The following is a 21950-nucleotide window of genomic DNA, read 5'->3' as shown; positions in this document are numbered from 1 at the left end:
AATGTTATCAAATCTATGCGACCCCATCCTTAGCATACATTAAATATGTGTGATAAATATTGCTATAGAAATAATGTGCGGTGTTAATTTCGAGCGTCCCTCTGTGCAGGAACAATATGATGTCGTGGCTGGAGGAGACGGACAAACAACTGGACCAATTGAACTCGGAGACCGCCGTCAATGATCCAGAGAAGATCAAACTCAGGTGATTATATAGACATGGCACGGGATAAATACAACGATATGGAAACTTAATCTGCTAAATCTGTTTATATTAATTTTATTTGCAAACAGGTTTCTTAAAGAAGGAACAATTATTAAAAAAGCATACGGATTTCAAATATTGAAATGTCTTTATAAATTTAATTGAATTGTTTCCAGATTGAACAAGCACAGGGAATTCCAGAAAGCCCTGGCGGCCAAACAACCAGTGTACGACCAAACAACTAAAGTCGGCAAGCAACTGAAGGACAAAGCTCCCAAGACCGACGAGCCAGTACTCAAGAATATGTTGACGGAGCTCAAGACTAAATGGACCACTGTGTGCTCGAAGGCTGTTGACAGGTACGATACATTGTCCTCATAATACGTTTATATGCATGTATTATATTACATAGTGTGACATTGTGGAGGGGAATATTAATTTTAGACTTTCTATAGTAGGTATTATTCTAATTCCCTTTATTCCAAGGCGAACCAAAAAGAATTATCTATAGCTATTAATTTTTACTAATCGTACCTCTCATTGTGCAGACAACGTCGTCTCGAAGAAGCCCTGCTGTACTCGGGTCAGTTCAAGGACGCGATGTCAGCACTCCTCGACTGGCTGAAGAAGAGGCAAGCGACGCTCTCCGCGGATCAACCACTACACGGAGACCTGGACACCGTCATGGCCCTCATAGAACAGCATAAGGTGGATACCGGTTCACACAGCTCATACATAATTTGTAATACGCCAATAAAAATTTTATTAAATTTAACCAATTTCAACAGCAATTCGAAGAGGACCTGCACTCGCGGGAACAACAGATGCAGTCGGTTCTCAAAACAGGAAGAGATCTTGAAGCTACGGTAGGAAATTAAACAAAATCACCCCACCACGATAACAGACCACATAAAGAAATAGATGTGGTGGCAATTAATTGACAAATCTGTTTTAAAATATCAGTAGCTCATTTTGATGCTTATATATACATATACAGAAAAAATTGTAAAGATTAGTATATATATGCAGTATTTACGTTACGAAACATTTTATATTAATAAAAATTTAAACTGTGTGTGTGTGTGTGTGTATGTATGTGTGTGTTTCAAGGTCAATAATGTCATACGATACAAATCTACACTTTCAAGCGTTGTTCTATAAAGCTGATACAAACGTTTTGAGTAACATTTGAATGTATCCAGGTCCCGCCAGAAGACGCTCAGAATATCAAGCTGCAGTGCAGCGAACTGACCTCGGCTTGGGACAGCGTCGTTTCTCTTGCGGAGAAGAAAGCCAGTAGACTGGAGGCGGCGCTGAAAGAGGTTTGTAAACACTATCTATATAAACGGGTTTACTAATCAGCTGATACTGCAATTTGGTAATACATACTCACTATAAGACTTCCATATCTTATTTACAATTTCAAGATATTTAAGTCATTGACTATAATTGGTAGACAATCTTTTTGTTTGGGACACTATAAGACGTTCTGATGCCGTCTCGTTGCAGGCGGAGCGTCTCCACAAGTCGGTGAACCTGTTGCTGGAGTGGTTGTCGGACGCGGAGAGCCGGCTGCGGTTCTCGGGCCAGCTGTCGGAGGCGGAGCACGATGCGCAGCAGCAGCTGGCCGACCACGAGCGGTTCAGCGCCGAGCTGAAAGACAAGCAGAGAGACAAGGACGACACCATCGCCCTCGCTCACTCCATCCTCGCGAAGGCCCACCCGGACGCGGTCAGCGTCATCAAGCACTGGATCACCATCATACAGAGCCGCTGGGACGAGGTCAGGGTTACCACTTTTATTAACTATAATCGACAGAGTCACTAAAATTGTTTTTTTTTAAATTTCTGAACTACCATACTAAATATGGCGCTAATTTTGATATTTTAATACAAAGTAATAAGCTTTTGAGCTATATCCCCACTTCTTACGCTACTTTCTGTGCTATGGCAGTAGAGCTGTCAATATATTGAAATCCCCGATAGTAGACACCAGACTAGCACTTTTAAATTTACATTGCTTTAATAATATTTAATTATTCAGAGCATTTTAAAATTACAAATATAATTTTACGGATTAGGTCTGGGACTCGTTAGCCTTCACAATTATCATAATAAGATAAAATATATGCAAAGATAATATGTATTCAACGATCGATCACAGATAGCGCATTAAACGGGGAAAGTGTTGAGATTGTGTTGTGTTACGTAATTAAACAAATATTATTTTTTAATTAAAATGAGTTCAAATCAAAACATGCAACGTAAGGTGATGGTTACAGTGTTGCCAGTCATACGGATATTTAGAAAAGTGTCGGCCGGTCAGGTGATGCTCTGAACATCCGATAATGAAACAATTAGATATTTATTTATATAAAAATAGATTAGCATTTATTTGCATGGAAATGTAAGCGTTACTTATTGAAATTAAAGATTCCTCTGTTGGAAATTAATTAATTTAAATCTAAAAAACCACAATTTATGTCCTAATGAATGTACATATATTTTTCACTAGCCAAGTGTGTTTCTTGAGGACTAATGTATTACAATTTTCTATTAAAAATTTTCTTCAATACAAAATCGATATCCGACCAGCTCATCATGTTGTAAGTATGTCTGTGTGTCCCAGGTGTGGCAGTGGTCGATCCAGCGCGGCAACAAGCTGGCGGCTCACGCTCGCTCGCTGCGGGACCTGGACCTCGTCCTCGACGAGCTGCTACAGTGGCTGGCGGGTCTGGAGGGCACGCTCAGAGGTAACATACATACATATACTATATGCTCAACATAATAGGCAGACATACACGCTTTGAAAATATGATTATGAAGTGAGTATTGTCCATGGTAATAAAATTTACACATACAAGTTTATGCGTACACTGGTTTTGGATCGACTGATACCTCGTGAAAATTTATAAGAAAATTATGTACACAGATAACTTATAAAAAAAGTTTTCAAAACATTATTAATGATGTATTAAAATTCAGCTCTGGAGACGGAACCTCTGCCCGAGTCCATAGAACTGCTCGAGGGTCTGATAGACGACCACAAGGACCTCATGGAACACACGCAGAAGAGGCAGCAGGAGGTGGATAGAGTATGCAAGGCGTACCAGGTGAGATATATGTATAATTCTATATTAATCCCAATATGATATTGTACATACTAATTATATCATATGATTATAGCATGAATGTTGTTAATATTTGAATGATAACTTTATATCAGGTGAAGAGCCAAAGCCAGGGTCGCGAGACTACTCCGCGGAAGATATCAGCGAAGACCGCCATTAGAGGAACGCCAAGGTACAAAACATGTGTCGATAGTCACGTGACATTTACCAAACCAATATTGGAATGCCAACATTGGGATCGCAAATGTCACCGTGACACCTTATTTTTGTACTTCACCTATATTTTTCAACATAATTCGTAGACACTTACATATACATATATTTCATCCACTTTTTTTTTGTGTGTGATCATAAACCATGTCATGTCACGTAATGCCTCCCCCCACCCGCTCCCCCTCCCCGTGTCACGCTCGCTTGACCGCCATGTTGTGACGTCACAGCCGCGGCTCCCAGCACGACCTGCACCGCGACCGGTCCGCCTCGCCAGACTACTACGGAACCAGGCGGTACAGGTGTGTTTCATTGTATCGAGTTTACCTTTAAGTTATTTTTAATTATATTCAATTTTAATCATACCTCTTTTTGAGCTCATTTAAACATATTTTTTTCATCGGACGAGAGTTAAGTCTTTTTATTGCTCGACATAAATATCACGAGTTTCTAACAATAAGATGTACTTACTGTCTTAAGGATCTTTAATTTTTAAAGAGACTAAATCACCGGCCGATGTTAATTTTAAACTTTGTTAAGGATGAGCTCGTCACTATTATAATTCCTCAAACTGAATTATATTTACTTATTATGACTAATACACCCTACAATAAATCTTTTTTTAAATATTAATTTACATTCAACGGCTTCGTTGTTTCCATTAATATAAATTTTTAACTCACGTCAGATGCTTTTAATGTCTTGTAACGGGTATGGCGTAACCGCCATCCTGAATCAAACTTTACTTGCGTGGTGTAGAGCTCGCATTTAATTGTCTACCACTCTATATATCTATCTCGCTCTAACTCATGTAAGACGTCATGCCCGTTACTTATATGTCCATCTCGCTCTAACACATGTAAATGTCGGCTTTCTGTGTCGTATGTGGCGTCGGTCCAGGTCGAGGATACACAGTCGAAGTAGGAGAGGAAGGTTTGGAGTTAAAACTATAGTGTTTGTTGATTTTAGCTTAGTGTGGAAAATATATTATTTTTTTGTTATTCTGTACGTGCTACACATACATGCATCTCTTAACGAAAAAAATACTATCTATCGGCGTTAATACAAACCTCAGCTTTCTTGTTCGATTGATTATTAATTAATTTTGTATTAAATTCTTAATTTGATATTAAAAACTGAACGAATACTCTCCTCGATCAATTCTACATTTTTCTCAAATAAGTGATAACATTCGTTACTATACCGAAATATATTTTCCACAGAGTGTAGCAATTTTGCGTGATTGTGATCCTAGTTTTAATGCACTTAAGCTTATACAGTATTTAGTACCTAAATGTAGATAAATGTAGATCAACGTTGTCATTGTCAAATTAAAAAATCTCTCCACTTTAGGAACCATAGAAAATACGTAATATGTAATATTTGTATGTTGGTAGTATGGTAGGAATTGTGGATATCCGGTCTGTGCATGTCTATTTTTATATATAGTTTAGTTTACTGAGACTATTATTAACCTCAATACTTCAAATATCTAAGGGTAAGGTATCGCACTAAAAATTATTAACATATCACATCTTCATCCGCACCAGCAACTTACTACTAAACCAAGGTTGGTACTATTTATCATCTGTGAGCTTCGTAGACTTTTACTTAAGGATTCTGTATTAAAAAATGTAAAATTTGAAAAAGTCATCAAGAAAAAATATATGTTACGGTAATTAAAAGTAGCCGAAGCTCACATTAAGGTCAAGGTCTAAACATGTGCAATTAAAACTAGTCAAATTCCAACCCAGCACTAACCCAGCTAACACGTGAGGTTGAGGTAAGTCGTTTGTGTGTGTGTGTTGATATCCGTGTGTACTACAGTCGCGCGAGTCCAGGACGGGAGTCGCCAGAACGCCTGCCGCACTATGGACCGAGATTCCCACCAAAAGGAAGGTAAAGATAAAGATAACATAAAAAAAAGATAAAACATTTTTTTTTAATTTCGAATGACATTGATTTCCGTAAATAAAAAATGAATATAATGTAATGTGTTATTTGATACGCTTTTGGTATTTAGAGGGCATTTTTTTTTTTGCTGTTTTTCCATTTTTTTGCTTTAATGTTTATACATGCCATTTATCTTGCCATAATATATCATATACCCGGCAGTGTAAATCATTAGTACATTCTACATGAACACATTTTCGTGATCTTCCATCTCGTTACATCTAAGATCCGATATTATTTAAAACATCTCACTTAAACAAAAATCTCAATCAGTTATAAATGAATGTTCAAATCCCTGAACTTAATTTCTATTAATTTAATTAACATCCATACAAGATTTCAAGAGAGAATTGGAGCAAAGTTCTACGAGGGGTGATCAATAAGTAATGATAATCAATATGAAACAGAACTATTAGATAAAAAAAACTATTTTATTTTTCAACATAGTCTCCTAACAAGTTAATACATTTAGTGTATCTTTTTTCTAAACCCATGATTCCCTTAGAAAAAAATTCTTTGTCTTGACCCTCCAAAAATGCCTCTACTGCGGCCATCACTTCACTATTGTCCTCAAATTTGTTGCCCCGGAGATGTTCTTTGAGCCGAGGAAAGAGGTAGAAGTCACTGGGAGCTAGATCTGGCGAATAGGGAGGGTGTTCGAGCAGTTCGAACCCCATTTCTTCAATGGCAGCCATCGCAACTGCGGCTTTGTGAGCCGGGGCGTTGTCTTGGTGAAACAGCACTTTAGCGCGCAGTTTACCGCGTCTTTTTGACTTAATAGCCTCTCGCAATCTTCTTATTTGGTCTGCGTAGTAAGAGCCTGTTATAGTGGCCCCCTTTTCCAAATATTCCACCATAATAATTCCTTCTGCATCCCAGAAAACAGACGCCATAACCTTTCCCGCTGAACTTGACACTTTGAATTTCTTCGGCGTTGGTGAGGAAGCTCGTTTCCAAGTCATTGATTGTTGTTTGGTTTCGGGATCAAAGTGGTGGATCCAGGTCTCATCCATGGTCACAAAACGCGACAAAAAATTTTCCTTATCGGCCTGGAACTTTTGAAGATTCACCCTCGAAATGTCGACTCGTTTCTTTTTTTGCTCGTCGGTTAACATTCTCGGCACCCAACGCGCAGAGACCTTTTTCATATGCATTTCGTTGACAATGATTTTTTGAACGCTGCCATAGGAGATCCCTGTGACCTCAGCTACATGCCTTACGGTCACCCTTCGATCGGCCAACACGATATCTTCCACTTTTTTTACGTTTTCTCCAGTAAGGGACGTGGAAGGGCGTCCTTCGCGATGTTCATCTTCAGTGGAGGTTCTGCCCAGCTTAAATTCCTTTGCCCAGCGTGCGACTGTGGAATATGGAGGAGCAGACTCCCCCAATGTTTCCTCTAAGTCGCTGTGTATGTCTTTGGTAGACATTTTTTTCAGGCAGAGGTACTTGATGACAGCTCTTATTTCATTTTTCTCCATTTTGATGTTTTCTCTTCGACAGTTCGTATTCAAATGAATGTATCTTCCGGTAATGGTGTCCTATTTATACAATTTTTTGAAACTGAACTAGTGGATAAATAAGCAAGCAGAAAAAAAATAATTTGGGGTTTTGTGCGTTCTAGAAATACTCGATTATCATTACTTATTGATCACCCCTCGTATAACTGACATGTCTTTCTACTGTGCTATATATCATGGGGGCTGTACTAAGTCCTTAACTCCTCAATCTAGCAAAGGATCCGAGCCCGAGTTCCGATCGCCTCGCGTTAAGCAGCTCTGGGACCGCTGGCGTAACGTTTGGCTGATGGCCTGGGAGAGGCAGAGGAGACTGCACGAACGACTCGCTCATCTCAGAGAACTACAGAGAGTGTCCAACTTCAGCTGGGACGAGTGGAGGAAACAGGTGACTTATATTTTCTAACGAGAATTCTTTCTGTTTGGGACTAGAGAAACTGCTATTAACGAATGATGTTACTAAGGAAGTGTAGAAATTAATGTTCAAAGAACTTACTTAGAGTGATTAAAAATTAATCATGACTGTAACTCAGTGTTAAGGATATCTATAGAATATTTAGAAAGACGCCGAATATCTTCCGTTGTCTTAATTTTCTGTTATGTTTGGTATTAATTTATGTGTTCTTCCCCAGTTCCTGAAATTCATGAACCACAAGAAGTCCCGTCTGACGGACCTGTTCCGTAAGATGGACAAGGACAACAACGGACTCATACCGAGGAACGAGTTTATTGACGGAATACTTAACACCAGTAAGTTGGAGTTCACAGCTTCTTGTAGCCCGTGATACTGACCATATGGAACACTGCTGGGAGGACTAACGATCAAATGAATTAGAAACACATGATACAAGTTTAGGGCCACGATTTCGTTCGTTTGGACGTCGAAATGGGTTCAGAGAGGAATTATGTACAATTTTTTTACTGTTGTGTAAACTGCGTTACTAAAAATTTAACCAAAATTCGTTCTCATAATGCTATCTAAGACTTTCACGAAAAAGACGTGTTCATGTAACCTCCATGGACCGTGATCACTGTTACTGTAAATTTTTAAACAATACGATCGCAAGTGAATCCGAAAGAGGTCTATTTAAAATACATTCAGCGGTTTGGGAGTGAAACACCAACATATATCAAATCATCCACACGTCCGGATAGCCTTTAACATTCACATTTAGCTTTATGTTACATTAATACGAGTCAATCTCCTCATCAGAGTTCGACACATCCCGCCTGGAGATGGGCGCGGTGGCTGATTTGTTTGACAGGAACGGCAGCGGCCTTATCGACTGGGAGGAGTTCATAGCAGCTCTGAGACCCGACTGGGTAAGTGCATAGTATCCTATAGATTAAACTTAGTCTATGTAGAGAAACGAACTTACATGTCTTTTTTTAAATCAGTTTAAAACAAAGACGTTTTGTCACAGTCTAATGAGATATCTGGCACAGGTTGAAAGACGCGGTCCACCAACTGATGCCGATAAGATCCACGATGAAGTGAAGCGTCTGGTGATGCTCTGTACCTGCAGGCAGAAGTTCAGGGTGTTCCAGGTTGGAGAGGGCAAGTACAGGGTGAGTAGATTTCATATTTTTGTTGGCCTTATTAAATTTCGAATTAATCTGTGCTATCCGCAATATGACCAAGCTGTTTAGGGTTCTTGAAAAGGATTAGTCTGTAGCACCAATGTGTGATTGTCGCAACTTATAATAATATTTTCAATCAAGTTTAGTACACTAAAAATGAATTATTTACTAGGTTTTTGGTGTTAAAAATGCATAAAAATAGGCTTTTGCAATATTGTGACGAACCAATTAAAATCTGTATGTTCTAGCGACTCAGTGATGAGACGTTTTAAAAAAGTTATGCGCTCCAAAATTAATATTGTATAATGAATCAGTTTAAAATGTGTCCAAACAGTTCGGCGACTCCCAGAAGCTCCGTCTTGTTCGTATCCTCCGCTCCACCGTGATGGTGCGAGTGGGAGGTGGGTGGGTTGCGCTGGACGAGTTCCTCGTTAAGAACGACCCATGCAGAGGTACGTTACATACAGATACATACAAACACATGTACACACACACATACACACCAGAGACACAAATACCCAGGCAGACACAAGTTACACACAATCCCATATTTATCTATTATGTATATATATTTATTATTACTTAAAAAATAAATTATTATGTATTATTAATAATTTTTACTTCTATTCATAATATGTAATATACACAAAGGTATGTAGATATTTTTATATATGTAATGTATAAATTAGTATGTAGTAAATACACAAAGATTTTTTATTTATTGGCAACACACAATACACAGATAATATATGTGGTCACCGTGTTTGTAGTGAAAAAAAAATGTTTAATGTTTGTGAATTACTTCACAATGTCACAGACAGCTTAATATGTAAGTGTCACAAAAATACTTCACTGACCGAATCCAGTTTGTCTGTACTATAGTTTTACGTACTTACTTCAATCGATACTTGTTCCACAGTCCACACGAAAAACATGGTTGTCTTTACCTTAATACGAGTCTGCATCATCGAACAGAAAGTTTACAGTGTAGAATTCATGTTGGAAGTTTTGTGAATGTATAATTGGACCTGGAAAATTTGTGGTCGATTTTGATGTTGCACACTTGTAGTAAGAGTATTTGTTTGGAAGAAAAAATAAAGATATACACAGCTGCTGCAATAACACTTCACATTTGATTTACACAATCCACTCAAACTGACTGATGAATGAAAGATGATATCACTCATATAAGTGGTACCGGCTGCAGTAAACAGACTCGTTTCATTAAAAACAATTCGTCTCTTTCAGTTCGCAGTCGCGCCTTATATGGGTGATATTAAACTTGATATAAATTGACAAACGAATTAAAATCAAATACTAGCTTTTAAGAACGCAATTCGTCCTTGTCAGTATTTTATTAGAAGCAGAAGACAAATTATACTCCCTCAAATAAAATTAAATAAATTATTATTATCATCCTTTATATTTTGGATCTATGCTTCTTTTAAAATATTTTTTTTAACTTCGTTCAACGGACATTAAAAAAAAGTTGAATGTCGTTAGATTTTCTTTTTAATAATAATAAAGCCATGAATGATTCAAATAAAAAATTTCTCTTAATTTAATTTTTTCTCTTATTATTGTCTCAATATATATTGGCTTCATTATTATGGAATTTTTTATTGATTATCTGTTTTCAAAACATATGATCAAAATTTTTAATCTATGATATTCAAAGTGTCAATCAAAATCGTTACGGTATTTTGTATAACCCCATAACATGGGAAACTTGGATGTCCATTAACCGGTATTGACGGGCCAAATATATATTATGTGTAATTTAAATTATGTGTTAAATAACAAAATAACATTTGTTTTCCTCTAAAATATTTATTTCTAAATCGTACAAATATAAGTTACAATTACATCAAAATAATTTCCAAATGTATGCTGGCAACACATTAATAAAGACTAAATTAGAATAATAATAATCAAGTACAAAAAAATATATATCAAAAACATTATCACAGAGAGTTAAGTAATTTTAAATGGCAAGAGTTACGAATTTAAGAAATTAAAATTAGTAAGCAATCACAATAATATAGAAGTTCTTAAAATATGTCGGCCAGGTAAGGTATGTCATGACTCATACTACCTGAGATCTAGTCTAATGGTGACTCACATTTTAATACAACCAATACGAAGCTAAGTCTAAAACTACGTTTAGTTTGCACTACATAAGGTTATACCCACACTACAAGCATAAGATAAGTTTTGCCTTATATGGAATTCACTTCCCATGGCAAATATTTGATTGCAACAATGAGTAATACTGTTTTAACTTAGAACTATAATATGGCTTAGACAAACTTGTTCAGGCATAAAGATGAGATTTGAAAATACAAAATTTAAGTTCTAATCAATAGTTGCCTTCCTGATAAACGATGTCAGCGATGATATCTCACTTCTCTCAGGAATGGGACTGAACTCAATTTCCTCGCTCAAGTTCTGTGTATCAGATGTGTTTTCGTTGACGGGCCAGCGCTTGTGACTTGGGGCGTACAGCACGAGCAGAGAAAAAATATAAATATTCCACATTCCATAGACACCAGTAAAGAATGCCGAAGTATATTCCAATTCAATGGTCTCATCCCATTTCCACTGTCCCTCGGCAACTTGACCCAGGATAAAGCCGATAACAGTTAAAGCAGCACATAGCAGAGTAGCCAACATCAGAAACTTGAAACGATATATAATGCCTTCATAGTGTAGTCGTCGAACTGAACACATAGTAGGTAATGCCTCTCGCTTACAAGAGATATTTTTGAATACCTTCCACACCATATAGCAGAGGAACAGAAAATACACTCCAGTAGATATGCCAGCTAATATTATAAATGTTAAAGCCAAATTAGTGCCCAAGTCCGTCACCCATATAGAGTAAAATGGATTACGGAGTTGAATTCCTCTTTCACACATGTCGAATATGAATAATGACACACAACCCATAGCTACAGCGCTCAAATGACGCCAGTACTGCTTCACTGAACTCTGTGAAGATGTATCCTGAATTAACATGTGCTCGCCAGCAAAAATGAGCCAAAATGAAAATAATGTTGCATAGAACAGACCCTGTCTTATGTCTCCTAGAAGCAACATAAACGGTAAATCATACTGGAGTGTTAAATATTCAATGGGTGCATTCAGTAAACAAAGAGATATACCTAAACTCAACAACATCTTTTCTAGTAAAACAGGTTTACGTTCCAACATGTGAATTCTATTCCAAAACCAAACCAGTATCGCGATAATGCAGGGGAAGAAGGCTGTTTTCAATGACAGCCAGACTTTTGTGAAACCACCATTTTGATTAATAACAGTCACCCATATATCCTGCAAGTGACCGATGTGAACATTCATGTCAGGTGTATTCACTGGCAGTCTTATATTTAATAAGTAGTAGTCATGATATAAAGATCCAAGCTCAAATAGTGGTATTGTGGAACAATTGTACAAGTATTCTTCTGATTTTACGTCAATGTCGCAGTCTAAGTTTCGTTTTTCAATCGATTGCGTATACAACTTCCAGCCATCGTCCGGGTCTCCTTTGTTGCGATAAGCTAGTCGAGCGTCTATTGTAACCGTGCTGCGCGGTTTTACTTCCATTTGCGAGTGGTAACGCACGTCTAATTGAAGTACTCCGATTAGGTTCTGTTGCCATCTAGAGTAGTCAAACCTCTCACCCTCGCGAGGCACGGGCATTTGAAATGCAAAAACGATATCTCTTTCCGAGAGATCGTGATGAGTTTCGCCAAGGTCAACCGTCTGGCAACTACCTTTACCTCGATTGTAAAACCATTTCGATGTATCATTTTTCATAACAGAAGTATCTTTACACACTGTACCTAAAATGGTTTGTGTATTTGCTGGCATGGGTGCGACCAAACCACCGATTAAAAAACATATCACTTGACACAATAAAAGTAATGCTACAAGTACTGTGAGTTTCCTACCACTTAGGTTTTCAATTATGGTACCGGCCATTGTTACCGAAATTAACACGTTTGTAAAAATTGACTTTATTCCATTGTTGTCTGTAACGCTAATAACTGAACACCGACGCTGTCGCGCTCAATGGACGCGGACGCGAGTATTTTGACATGCGCAGTAGTGTTGCCAGCTACAAATCAAATTATAAAATGTAAAAATAATAGTATAGTATGCAAATGAAGAGTTTATTTTCTCGTTGTTAATAACCATATCCGTAACGTTCGTAACTCTAAATAATTGATTTGGCTACTAATTTACTAATTCGAACTTGCTTCACCCAATCCATTCCCCTTCCTTAAATTTATATATATTTTTTTTTGTGTTCGATTCCTATACAACCTTTGTAAATATAGTATCGTTAGTGCTACCGCTGCCTGATCCGAGCAAACCGGAACAGCATGAAGCTTGTTGTCCGCTCGGTAAGATAATATTGTCTTCACTGGAGGATTAAGGAAAATGTTTGTGTAATATTTTTAAAATGTTGAATGTAAACTTGTGATAAATATCAGTATATTTGTTTTTTTTTTTTCTAATATTTTCCTCCAGCGCAGATAAATATTCTTTAATTTAGCTTTAGCTATTTTAGTTTTATTTGCTAAGTGAAACAAGATATTTTGCTACAGTTTCAAGGGGTTTTTAATGTTGTATGCTTTCGATGTAGTTTTTAAGACGTTCGAACTACGACATCATTATTAAAAGCATATGGGGTAGATATCATAATATATCCCGCGGTGGTATACAATACTTATTTGGTTGCTTAACAATTATTGCATGTTTAAGAATTTATTTGCATCTATGGTTCTTATTACACACCGAAGTCTTCACACGAATCAAACTCAAGGTCAAGCATGTTGATATCGTTGCACCTGTTGCATATTAAAACTGAAATTAATGCAAGTTTAATAAGATATTCAATAACATTACATCAATGCTAAAAAGTTTTTTGATTTGTGTGTGGATTTCGTATATTTTGGTGATAGTATATACTAATTGAATTTTTATAATTCCTATCCTAACTGCACACTTACATTTTTACAATTTTGATTTTATTTTATGAAATGCCTATGATCGTTTGTTTTTGTTGGACATGTTCTTATTTTGTTTGTTGTTTTTTTTCTTTTCCTCACTACCAATGCACGCTCCTTTTTAACACTTTGGTGTTTTTTTTTTAATTTCCACTCATCCTGTTACCGAACGGTTACTTTCGCCCGCCCCCCGCCCCCATCCCATCCATATTTGTTATCCTGCACATCGGACGCCGCCCGCATGCAGCCAAGGGCCGCACCAACATCGAACTGCGAGAGCAATTCATTCTGGCCGATGGAGTGTCGCAGAGCATGGCTGCGTTTAGACCACGTACGCCCCGCTCGAACACAAATACACCTCCCTCTACCGGACCCATAACGAAGGTAAGTCGCTGGATACTGCTATGTATATTTTTACATCTTATATGTTATCTGCAGGTTACGTTTAATTAGTTTACAATTCGCACATTCTATCACATTATGCGCACAGTAGTTGATAGAGGGAGCGATTCGGTTTGGGATTTTTCATATCTTGCTTTTTGTTTTTGCATCTTGTACATGGATATTGGCATCCATTTGCAAGAGGCACTGTCGAGTTTGCAGCATGTAATGAGCCGTAGCGTTATCGTATGCCATTAGTGTTTTCGATATAAGCATTGAAGCACCCGCTCGTGTAGTGTTCGGTGTTGTTTGCTAGTTGTATCTATCATTGGAATCTCACTGCATTGGAGAGGTGGCACGTCAACGCCTACGGATTATATGGTAATGTATTTCGTTTGACATCCTCATCCTCGAACCCTCGATCCCCTCTTTCCGTATAATACAACCGCGAGTCCGTCGAATGATTTTTTTGGACTATCGTAAACACGAATCGGAATAACGCGTTTCGGAAAAAGATTGGCACTATGAAAGAGTTTTGTTGTTAACGGATGTCCATTGGCTCCTTAATGAAAGGCTTTCTTCGGTTTTGTATTGATGCGTTTAGCTGAGGAGTTTATGGAGCAGTTGAGGCCTATATTTGAGGCTCTCAGACAGCGAGAAGAGCTTCCGTGTTCGTATCCGCTCCACGTGGGTTCGACACATGGCACTAAGCAAGCTTTCATATACGGACATTCAAGATCTCAAGGATCGACGACGCCCGGCGGCCATCACTATACACATCACCACGGATACCAACCGTCTCCGGGATACCACTGGGTAAATCATAGGCTACCAGAGTGTTCCGTGTGTTTGTACCTCTGTCAAAGTTGATTGCAGCTGTCTTTGATATTTATATTGTTTGTTTTTTGTTAGTCCGTGTTCTAGTATACGTTGAATAGAATACAAATGTCAAATCCATATTAGATAGCATGCACATACCACATATGTCTAAAAACCGTAATTTGTTTATACCCATAACATTTTGACTATTGTAAATCATCATGACGCTAAACTTGAGTTGGTTTTTTTATTAATTATTCGTATGAAAATAATGTCGAGATTGCTATTATTGTGAGCGTCTGTGTGTAGGTGAGGGAGCGCACTGTACGATCAGTTCCGATGTCAAGTGGTCCAGCTGCCGGCAGAGCTTCCAGGTCGTCACTGAGCGCTGGAACACCTGACTCACTCAGCGACAACGAAGCAGCCAGTGGATTAGGACAGAGATATAGAAAACCAAGCGTACCGAGGTATAATCAACTGATTTTATCATTAAGTTTCTTAGGCAAAAATGGAATATGAATTTACTATTTCTATTTAATATGTGTTTCAGATCTACTTTGACACCAGGCGGATCAAGACCAGGATCCAGACCTGGCTCTAGAACAGGATCCAAGCCGCCTTCAAGACATGGATCCAATTTATCATTGGACAGCACAGGTTTTTACCTCTCATATCAACTCAAAATCTCTAGACTCTCAAATTAAACAATGATATCAATTGATTTTTTACAAAACTAGGAGACTCAATTAGTCTTTATGTTCTTAGTTAACTCACATCTTTACCCAAAACCACTCAAATAAAGGAGCTTACATTTGAAATCAGCACATGAAATATCCTTGGTACAAGTTATTTAGTCTACACTTCTTCACAGATGAAGTGCTAACACCCTCACGCATACCGATGCGTAAGGTGACAAACACTCGCGCCTCGCTCGCTCGGGCCGCGGCCACTGCCAGCAAACTCGGAACAGCCAACGGAGCCTCGCGCCCACGAACGCCCACAGGCGCGCTCACGCCAGCCAGCAGGTCCGTACAAAATTAAAAGGAAGCTTATTTTTAGATATGAATTGGAGCAGATTCAGCGAAATTCGAAAATTTTATTAATTTTTATTGGCAAACTAAACTAACATGTATCAACGTAGGTACGGCGGCACGATGTACCGCACGTCCAGTATCCCAACACTGTCACCAGCTCCAGCTATAGTCAGGTATTAGGAATGTCGGACTCACTGGCCATGTGTCGCAATTTGATAAACCCGCTATAAAAGATTGATCAATACGGGGGAGGCGGCCACGTCGCTCGCTCGTTTTGATGAATTGGATTTCTTTGCCCTAGTTTGATGCGCTAATTATTGCGGATAAAGATTCTTTTAACATCAATCCCGACACAAATTGCGTACATTGTTGATGTCATATGTCTAGCACGCTCCGGCTTTACGGTGGACATCGCTTAGTGACGTTTGTGTATTGTATGGGTGCACTCCAGTCGGATTTGTCTTGTCTCTCAGCCCGTTTTTCTGGTGGTGGGATTTTATGCTAGAGTCGTTTAGCATGAGAGTAGGCGAACGTGGGCTAGCTATGAGTTATAACTAACAAAATATTATATTTACGTATGAGGTATATTATATAAAAAATAATTGTATTTTTCCTTTCCACATGCATCACCAAAATGGATACAAACAAAATAGTTCCACACATTCCCAGCCATCCTCATTGGCATCCGAGCATCCTAAATCCTTATCCCACACTCATCCGGCATATCAAACCCAGGGCACCACTCGAATCCCAATATATGTCGGCAGCCGATCCCAACGGACGCCATCAGTAGAACGACGGACCAAATCCCACAAATCCCATTCCCGCGAAACATCCCAGGACCCGAGTCCAATATCCCACGATCCCAAATCGGACCAGCGCAGTCCGGAAGACGATTCCTCACTGTTCAGCATATCCGGGATGACGAGTGACAATGAATACGAAAGTAACATTAGCGAGTCCAGCGGCGACGCCTCAAAGCCGACCCAAAGAGATATCAAAGGGTACAAGCTTGTTTTAGCTTCGTCTTGGCCCAAACATTTAGATGCTCGTTGTTTTTCTTTTCATTCATCACAAGTCATCATCGCCTCTACTACTCAACACCTGTTTAGTGACCACGTTCATTGTACAGGACTTAAAAATAAATTTCTTTTTATGTTATACTGCATCGTGTTTTAATTTCGGTTACTAACGTTTGTTGTGGCTTGCAACGAATTGTTACGTTTTCTATTTATTTTATTTGTTGCTCAGTTTAATCCGTTCCTGTCATATGTATTTATTATTCAATATCATGGTATGTCTAACTTATTTTTTTAACTTTCACAATCAAATCTTTTATTGGCACTTCTCAATACCAGCTTGCATATTGTAAATCACATTCGCATGCTTATCTTAAGCGACATACTCTGGTATTACGTTTATTTTATATATCATATTGTTTTGTTTATATTTAATATGTGTAAACACTTTTTTTGTTACTGCATATGCACAATTACTTTCAAACATTTTTTGCACTTTAGATAGATCTTCATTAATTAAAAATAATTGAAAATTTTGTAGAACTCGTCCGGGAATTTTACAAATTATTAATGGAAAGCTAAAACAAGGTTAAGCTAATACATAGTTATAATATTCAAACAATAATTAATTTATATTAACCCCATTAATATGTTTTGAGAGTTCCCATCTGACGAACAATATTAAGAGAAGCATGTGCACTAACAATATTTAACATTTCTTCTTTCTATATGTATTAAATCTGTCGTCTCTGTGCTTCGCTAACACGTAGGAGTGGTTCGTTTGCTTCCACCGATGGACACACGCCCGCTCGGAGTCGCATACCCGTGCCGAAGGACTCTAACCATTCTCACTCTAGGTAAACATTTTGTAGATTCGGTTTTAGAGTGTTCTCGTCGGGTGTTCTGTTCTTGTGATGTAGCTTGGTTGCATGTTGTCATCTTCGTATCGAAGGTTGTAAGAACTGTGATCGTATAATACAGGCAAAGGACGCCATCCGGCAGTTCGACACCGGTACGTCCGGGCACGCAGACGGCCGCGTCCCGACTGGTGCGTCGTCCGTCGGACGCGGAGAATGCCGCCCCCACCACCCCTGCCACCCCTCTCTCCCGCCGTACGCCGGCGAGGACGACGGAGAAACGAGAGCCCTTCCGGCTATAATCGACATACAACGATATCATTCCCGCCAAAACACCGCCATTTTGAATATTTGATATCTATCTGGCGGGTTTTTGTAAACAAAATACGAGTGACGCGAATCGCTTCGGACTACGCAATATAAGCGTATAGTTTTTTTTCGCAAAGGTGTATTTTATAAGCTATCCCATGTTATACACTTAATTCGTAAACGAAGCGACTGGCGTGTACATATGAAGTGCCGATTAAACAATTTATGACTAACATTAAATTAACTTATTTCAAAAAAAAAAAGCCAAGCTTGCGAAGAAATATGCGATTTTGGCTTCTAATTAGTAACAAATATAGATTGTAGTAAAACATAAAGTCTGCACTCGTTGCCTTGTATACTTATTTTTTACGATCCTGGCCTTTTTACATAGATTTTTTTTTGCTGTCATTTTTTTTCATTGTTGTTCGAAGATTGATTTTTTTTTCTCTGTTTAATGTGAATATATCTTATTTATTGTCAAAGTTGCCATAATTGTTAGTGTATGTTACATACGTATTTGTCTCTACTGGAGATGTGATTCTGTAAAACACTTTTGTATTCTTTCCTATTAGGGACCATTCTGTTTTCTGATACGTGAGTGTTGTCGGGCAACGTTTCCCTTGCGTTAATCTGTTAAATAATTTCGCCAGATTATTAACGATGATTTGCCGTTGGAAACTGTGGTCGATGATCGCGAAGGGTGATAATAGTTTTATGATGATAATTTTTAAATGCACAATCATGTTTATTTCCTTGTTCATTTCGTATCCATTAATATATTTAAGTTTTTTTTTTTTTTGTATGTTAATTGATAATTAATCTTTAATTTACATTATGTATGTGATTATTTATACAATATTTTTTTGCACAATATATGTCTATTGTGATTTAATGATCTGGTTCGTGTGACATCCGCCGTCGACTGTCGCCAGAGTCGATGACAGCTGTCACCGACCAGCGTGCTCAGAAACAGATATTCCATAGCGGACTTTTTTTTTATTTTTTATTAAGAAAAAAAGTACACTTTGTCTAAAAAAAAAAGACATATAATTAAAAGCTAAGAATACTTTTTTATATATGAAAAGGAACGCTTTAATATTTAACCTCCCTTAAAATGTTAACCAACACTCACATTTACTTGTTAATTTTATTATAAATCTGACTCTTATGATAAGTCTTTATTAGAAATATTGTAAAACTATTAATCTGGTCATTTATTAAATCGTTGTATTTGTTGAATGTAAAATCAAAGCTAATATAAAGCTTGCAATATTTTTTGTATAAAGTACTATTCTGAAGAGCTACAGTTTTTAAAATCTCATAATTGATTTCAAAATAAAAAAAATAACAAATATTATCTTGTTTTATTTAATGTTATCGTTAAGTAATGTTGTATTTGTGTGAGGATTATGAGTTAAAATACATTTGTGGAAAAAATAAGGGTTCGAAAGTAAAAACTACTTTAAAAAAACTCTAATTACAAAATTGATAAAAATTTTATTTGTTTCTTAATAATTATTTTTCAATTAGTATTGTTGGTAAAGAAAAGAACAAGAATTTATATATGTATTTATTAATTTTACGACTCGCGGGTATTCAGCAAGCTTTAACAATATTCGATTATTATTGTTATATTGCCAATATTTTTTTGTCACTTTGTTTTGTACTGCTATAGATAATGTGTAATGATAGGGTCCTGCTAAATCAGTCAGTTATAGGGTCGCGTTACCACGATAAAGCTAAACTTTACCACACTAAAAAAAAAAAAAAAATCCACACATTAGCAATGAATAAGGTATCATAGATAATTTATTTCCTCTCTTAAGAGTTTTATTATGTTTAAATAAACGTTATAAAAGAACACCTCGTTTCAAGGAGAATAATTGAATCACCAATTTTGGACAACTAATAAGAATACTTTTATTCAATGAATATATTTTAATTCGAAGTGCGTATCCTTTGCACAAAATATTGTTAAAATAGAAGTAAACATAGAAGTTACAATAGTCTAAGTTTCTGTAATCCGGGTAACTTTATCCAAGGTGATAGTATTCGATTAACTTGAAACAAGCGAGTGATTATTTATTTATTCGGTGTTATTTAAGATAACTATTGTTGAATATAGTCTTTCGCAACTATTTTACAGATCATTTAATACCCCGTATATGGCTGGTAATGCAATTTGTTTTAAATAAAATTCCTCCATATAAACACTTAAATTAAAATAACGTTCTTTAATTTATTTCTATCTAGTAACACTATCAATACATGTCAAAATTCAATTATAATCTAATAGTGATTGTCACTTGTCAGTTTCGGGCTTCGGGAGTTGATTACTTAGTACTCACTTTAGGTTTAGACAGTTTTGAAAAAATTTCAAAACAAATACAATAGTCGGTAAAATAAACAAATTCTAAGAGATATCACTTAATTGAGATTAAGCAATGGTAGGTTTTAATATGGATGGTCCAGCCAGGGACAGAGTAATGAAATTAATACAAGAAAAGGATAGAATAGAAAGCATTATTCGCGATCAAAATTTAATTCTAGAAGCTAACAATGTCGGAATGCAGGATTCTCTTGTAGACGCTGATGGGTTTCCAAGGAATGATATCGATGTTTATAAAGTGCGGCACGCGCGGCATCAAATTATATGTAAGTTTAAATTGCAACAACTTCATGATTCAGCATTTTTGTATCTTAATTTATAGCTAACTTCTCAAATGTTATGATTTTTCACAAAATATTGAGTATATATAAGTGACACTTAAAGTATCCGAATAACATACAGGCTTACAAAATGACCACAAGAAAATTATGAAAGAAATTGAAAAAGGTCTTGGTGAGGTGCACGCTGACTTCCTGGGAACTGGCGGTGCTTCTTCAAGTACTCCACACCAGCCAATATACACTAATGGTTTGTCAAGGCACAGTGAAACTCATAGTCAAACTTTTGCCAAAGTTGGCCCTGTACAGGAAGGATCTCCGGCAGATCTCGCTGTAAGTGGTATAAAAACTTAAATAAAATGCCAATATGAAAGCTTCTCATACATTAGTTGAATTCTCATTATGTGACTGACTAATTACACTAACATTTCGTATTACTTTATTAAATTGTTTAATAAAAAGGTATATTACAAATAAGTTGATGGTATAATAAATATTATTATTATATCTCAGGGTCTCTGTGAAGACGACGAGCTGCTTCAGTTCGGTTCAGTGAACCACGGTAACTTCACCGACATCACACAGCTTCACAGTATAGTGGTCCATTCTGTCGGACAAGCTATACAAGTTAGAGTGCAGAGACAACATATTGTTGTCAGCTTGAATGTGGTGCCTCGACCTTGGGCCCGGCCGGGGCTACTGGGGTGTCAGATACAACGGCTATCATAACGAATATACATAGTAAACCAAGACAAAGGAAAAATTCATAGGGTCAAAGTTTATTTTGTGTTTGATGTGAACAAAATTGAAAGAAACTGTTTTATAACATATGTTATGTCATAAAATGTAAAAATATTCATCTGTATATTTGTATAAATATTTGAGGGAAAAAAAAATATGTAAAAAAGTTTGCTTTTTTATTAAGTATATATTGAGCTGCCCCATTGTTTTTGTCAATATGTTAGGGCAATAACAGAATTTCCTAATGATAAATGTTTTATGACCCTAAATCAATCAATAATATATATATATACATATTTATTAATCATTACACTTTTATAACACTGCCCAGACCTGTTTCTGATAAATATTAAACGAGATTTTTTTACTAAAACATTTAATTTTTTTTCTCTTTTCTACATAGTAATATACATGTATTTAGGCCACTTCACTCCAGTCTTGAATATACCCAAATCATAATGAAAGGGAACACAGGTGATTGGAGTGCATAATTTGAAGGAAGTATAGATGTA

General features: G+C 37.0%; 3 protein-coding genes across 25 annotated transcripts in view; 2 read left to right on the top strand and 1 right to left on the bottom strand.

Moving 5' to 3' along the window:
• The window catches only part of LOC116775425 (microtubule-actin cross-linking factor 1), a 160019-nt gene extending 140635 nt beyond the window's left edge, over window positions 1-19384 (top strand). For 12 of the 23 annotated variants that reach the window (XM_061524508.1, XM_061524495.1, XM_061524505.1 and 9 more), the window contains 24 exons: window positions 110-205; window positions 382-564; window positions 754-913; window positions 994-1071; window positions 1408-1527; window positions 1715-1987; window positions 2834-2957; window positions 3190-3317; window positions 3431-3507; window positions 3776-3847; window positions 5373-5444; window positions 7232-7403; window positions 7648-7765; window positions 8229-8338; window positions 8462-8584; window positions 8931-9048; window positions 14597-14808; window positions 15121-15278; window positions 15362-15468; window positions 15683-15836; window positions 15953-16018; window positions 16499-16849; window positions 17635-17721; window positions 17846-19384. In XM_061524508.1, the coding sequence (XP_061380492.1) occupies window positions 110-205; window positions 382-564; window positions 754-913; window positions 994-1071; window positions 1408-1527; window positions 1715-1987; window positions 2834-2957; window positions 3190-3317; window positions 3431-3507; window positions 3776-3847; window positions 5373-5444; window positions 7232-7403; window positions 7648-7765; window positions 8229-8338; window positions 8462-8584; window positions 8931-9048; window positions 14597-14808; window positions 15121-15278; window positions 15362-15468; window positions 15683-15836; window positions 15953-16018; window positions 16499-16849; window positions 17635-17721; window positions 17846-18023 (3337 nt within the window). In that variant the 3' untranslated portion in view covers window positions 18024-19384. Of the gene's footprint in view, window positions 1-109; window positions 206-381; window positions 565-753; window positions 914-993; window positions 1072-1407; window positions 1528-1714; window positions 1988-2833; window positions 2958-3189; window positions 3318-3430; window positions 3508-3775; window positions 3848-5372; window positions 5445-7231; window positions 7404-7647; window positions 7766-8228; window positions 8339-8461; window positions 8585-8930; window positions 9049-13858; window positions 13996-14596; window positions 14809-15120; window positions 15279-15361; window positions 15469-15682; window positions 15837-15952; window positions 16019-16498; window positions 16850-17634; window positions 17722-17845 lie in introns of all 23 variants that reach the window. The other 11 variants (XM_061524507.1, XM_061524491.1, XM_061524506.1 and 8 more) reach the window with 9 other exon arrangements.
• On the bottom strand, window positions 10407-13748 carry LOC116775339 (protein wntless). Its single transcript, XM_032668229.2, has one exon. The coding sequence runs from the start codon at window positions 12578-12580 to the stop codon at window positions 10952-10954; it is 1629 nt and encodes a 542-aa protein (XP_032524120.1). The 5' UTR covers window positions 12581-13748; the 3' UTR covers window positions 10407-10951.
• Window positions 19385-20330: 946 nt separating the features above from the next.
• On the top strand, window positions 20331-21811 carry LOC116775318 (26S proteasome non-ATPase regulatory subunit 9). Its single transcript, XM_032668195.2, has 3 exons — window positions 20331-20685; window positions 20822-21030; window positions 21211-21811. Exons 1-3 carry the CDS (start codon window positions 20475-20477, stop codon window positions 21424-21426), a joined length of 636 nt encoding a protein of 211 aa, XP_032524086.2. The 5' UTR covers window positions 20331-20474; the 3' UTR covers window positions 21427-21811.
• Window positions 21812-21950: the final 139 nt, after the last annotated feature.

Source organism: Danaus plexippus, chromosome 25 (assembly GCF_018135715.1).
Source record: "Danaus plexippus chromosome 25, MEX_DaPlex, whole genome shotgun sequence".
Classification (NCBI taxonomy): Eukaryota; Metazoa; Arthropoda; class Insecta; order Lepidoptera; family Nymphalidae; genus Danaus; species Danaus plexippus.
Note: the sequence above shows the minus strand (reverse complement) of the source record. Positions and strands in the feature narration are given on the sequence as shown.

Excerpts from the sequence above, each read along its gene's own strand:
- LOC116775339 (XM_032668229.2), bottom strand. The coding sequence starts at position 12,580 with ATGGCCGGTACCATAATTGAAAACCTAAGTGGTAGGAAACTCACAGTA.
- LOC116775318 (XM_032668195.2), top strand. The coding sequence starts at position 20,475 with ATGGTAGGTTTTAATATGGATGGTCCAGCCAGGGACAGAGTAATGAAA. Across the intron at positions 20,686-20,821 it reads CGCGCGGCATCAAATTATAT|GCTTACAAAATGACCACAAG; the intron begins GTAAGTTTAAAT and ends AATAACATACAG. Across the intron at positions 21,031-21,210 it reads GATCTCCGGCAGATCTCGCT|GGTCTCTGTGAAGACGACGA; the intron begins GTAAGTGGTATA and ends ATTATATCTCAG.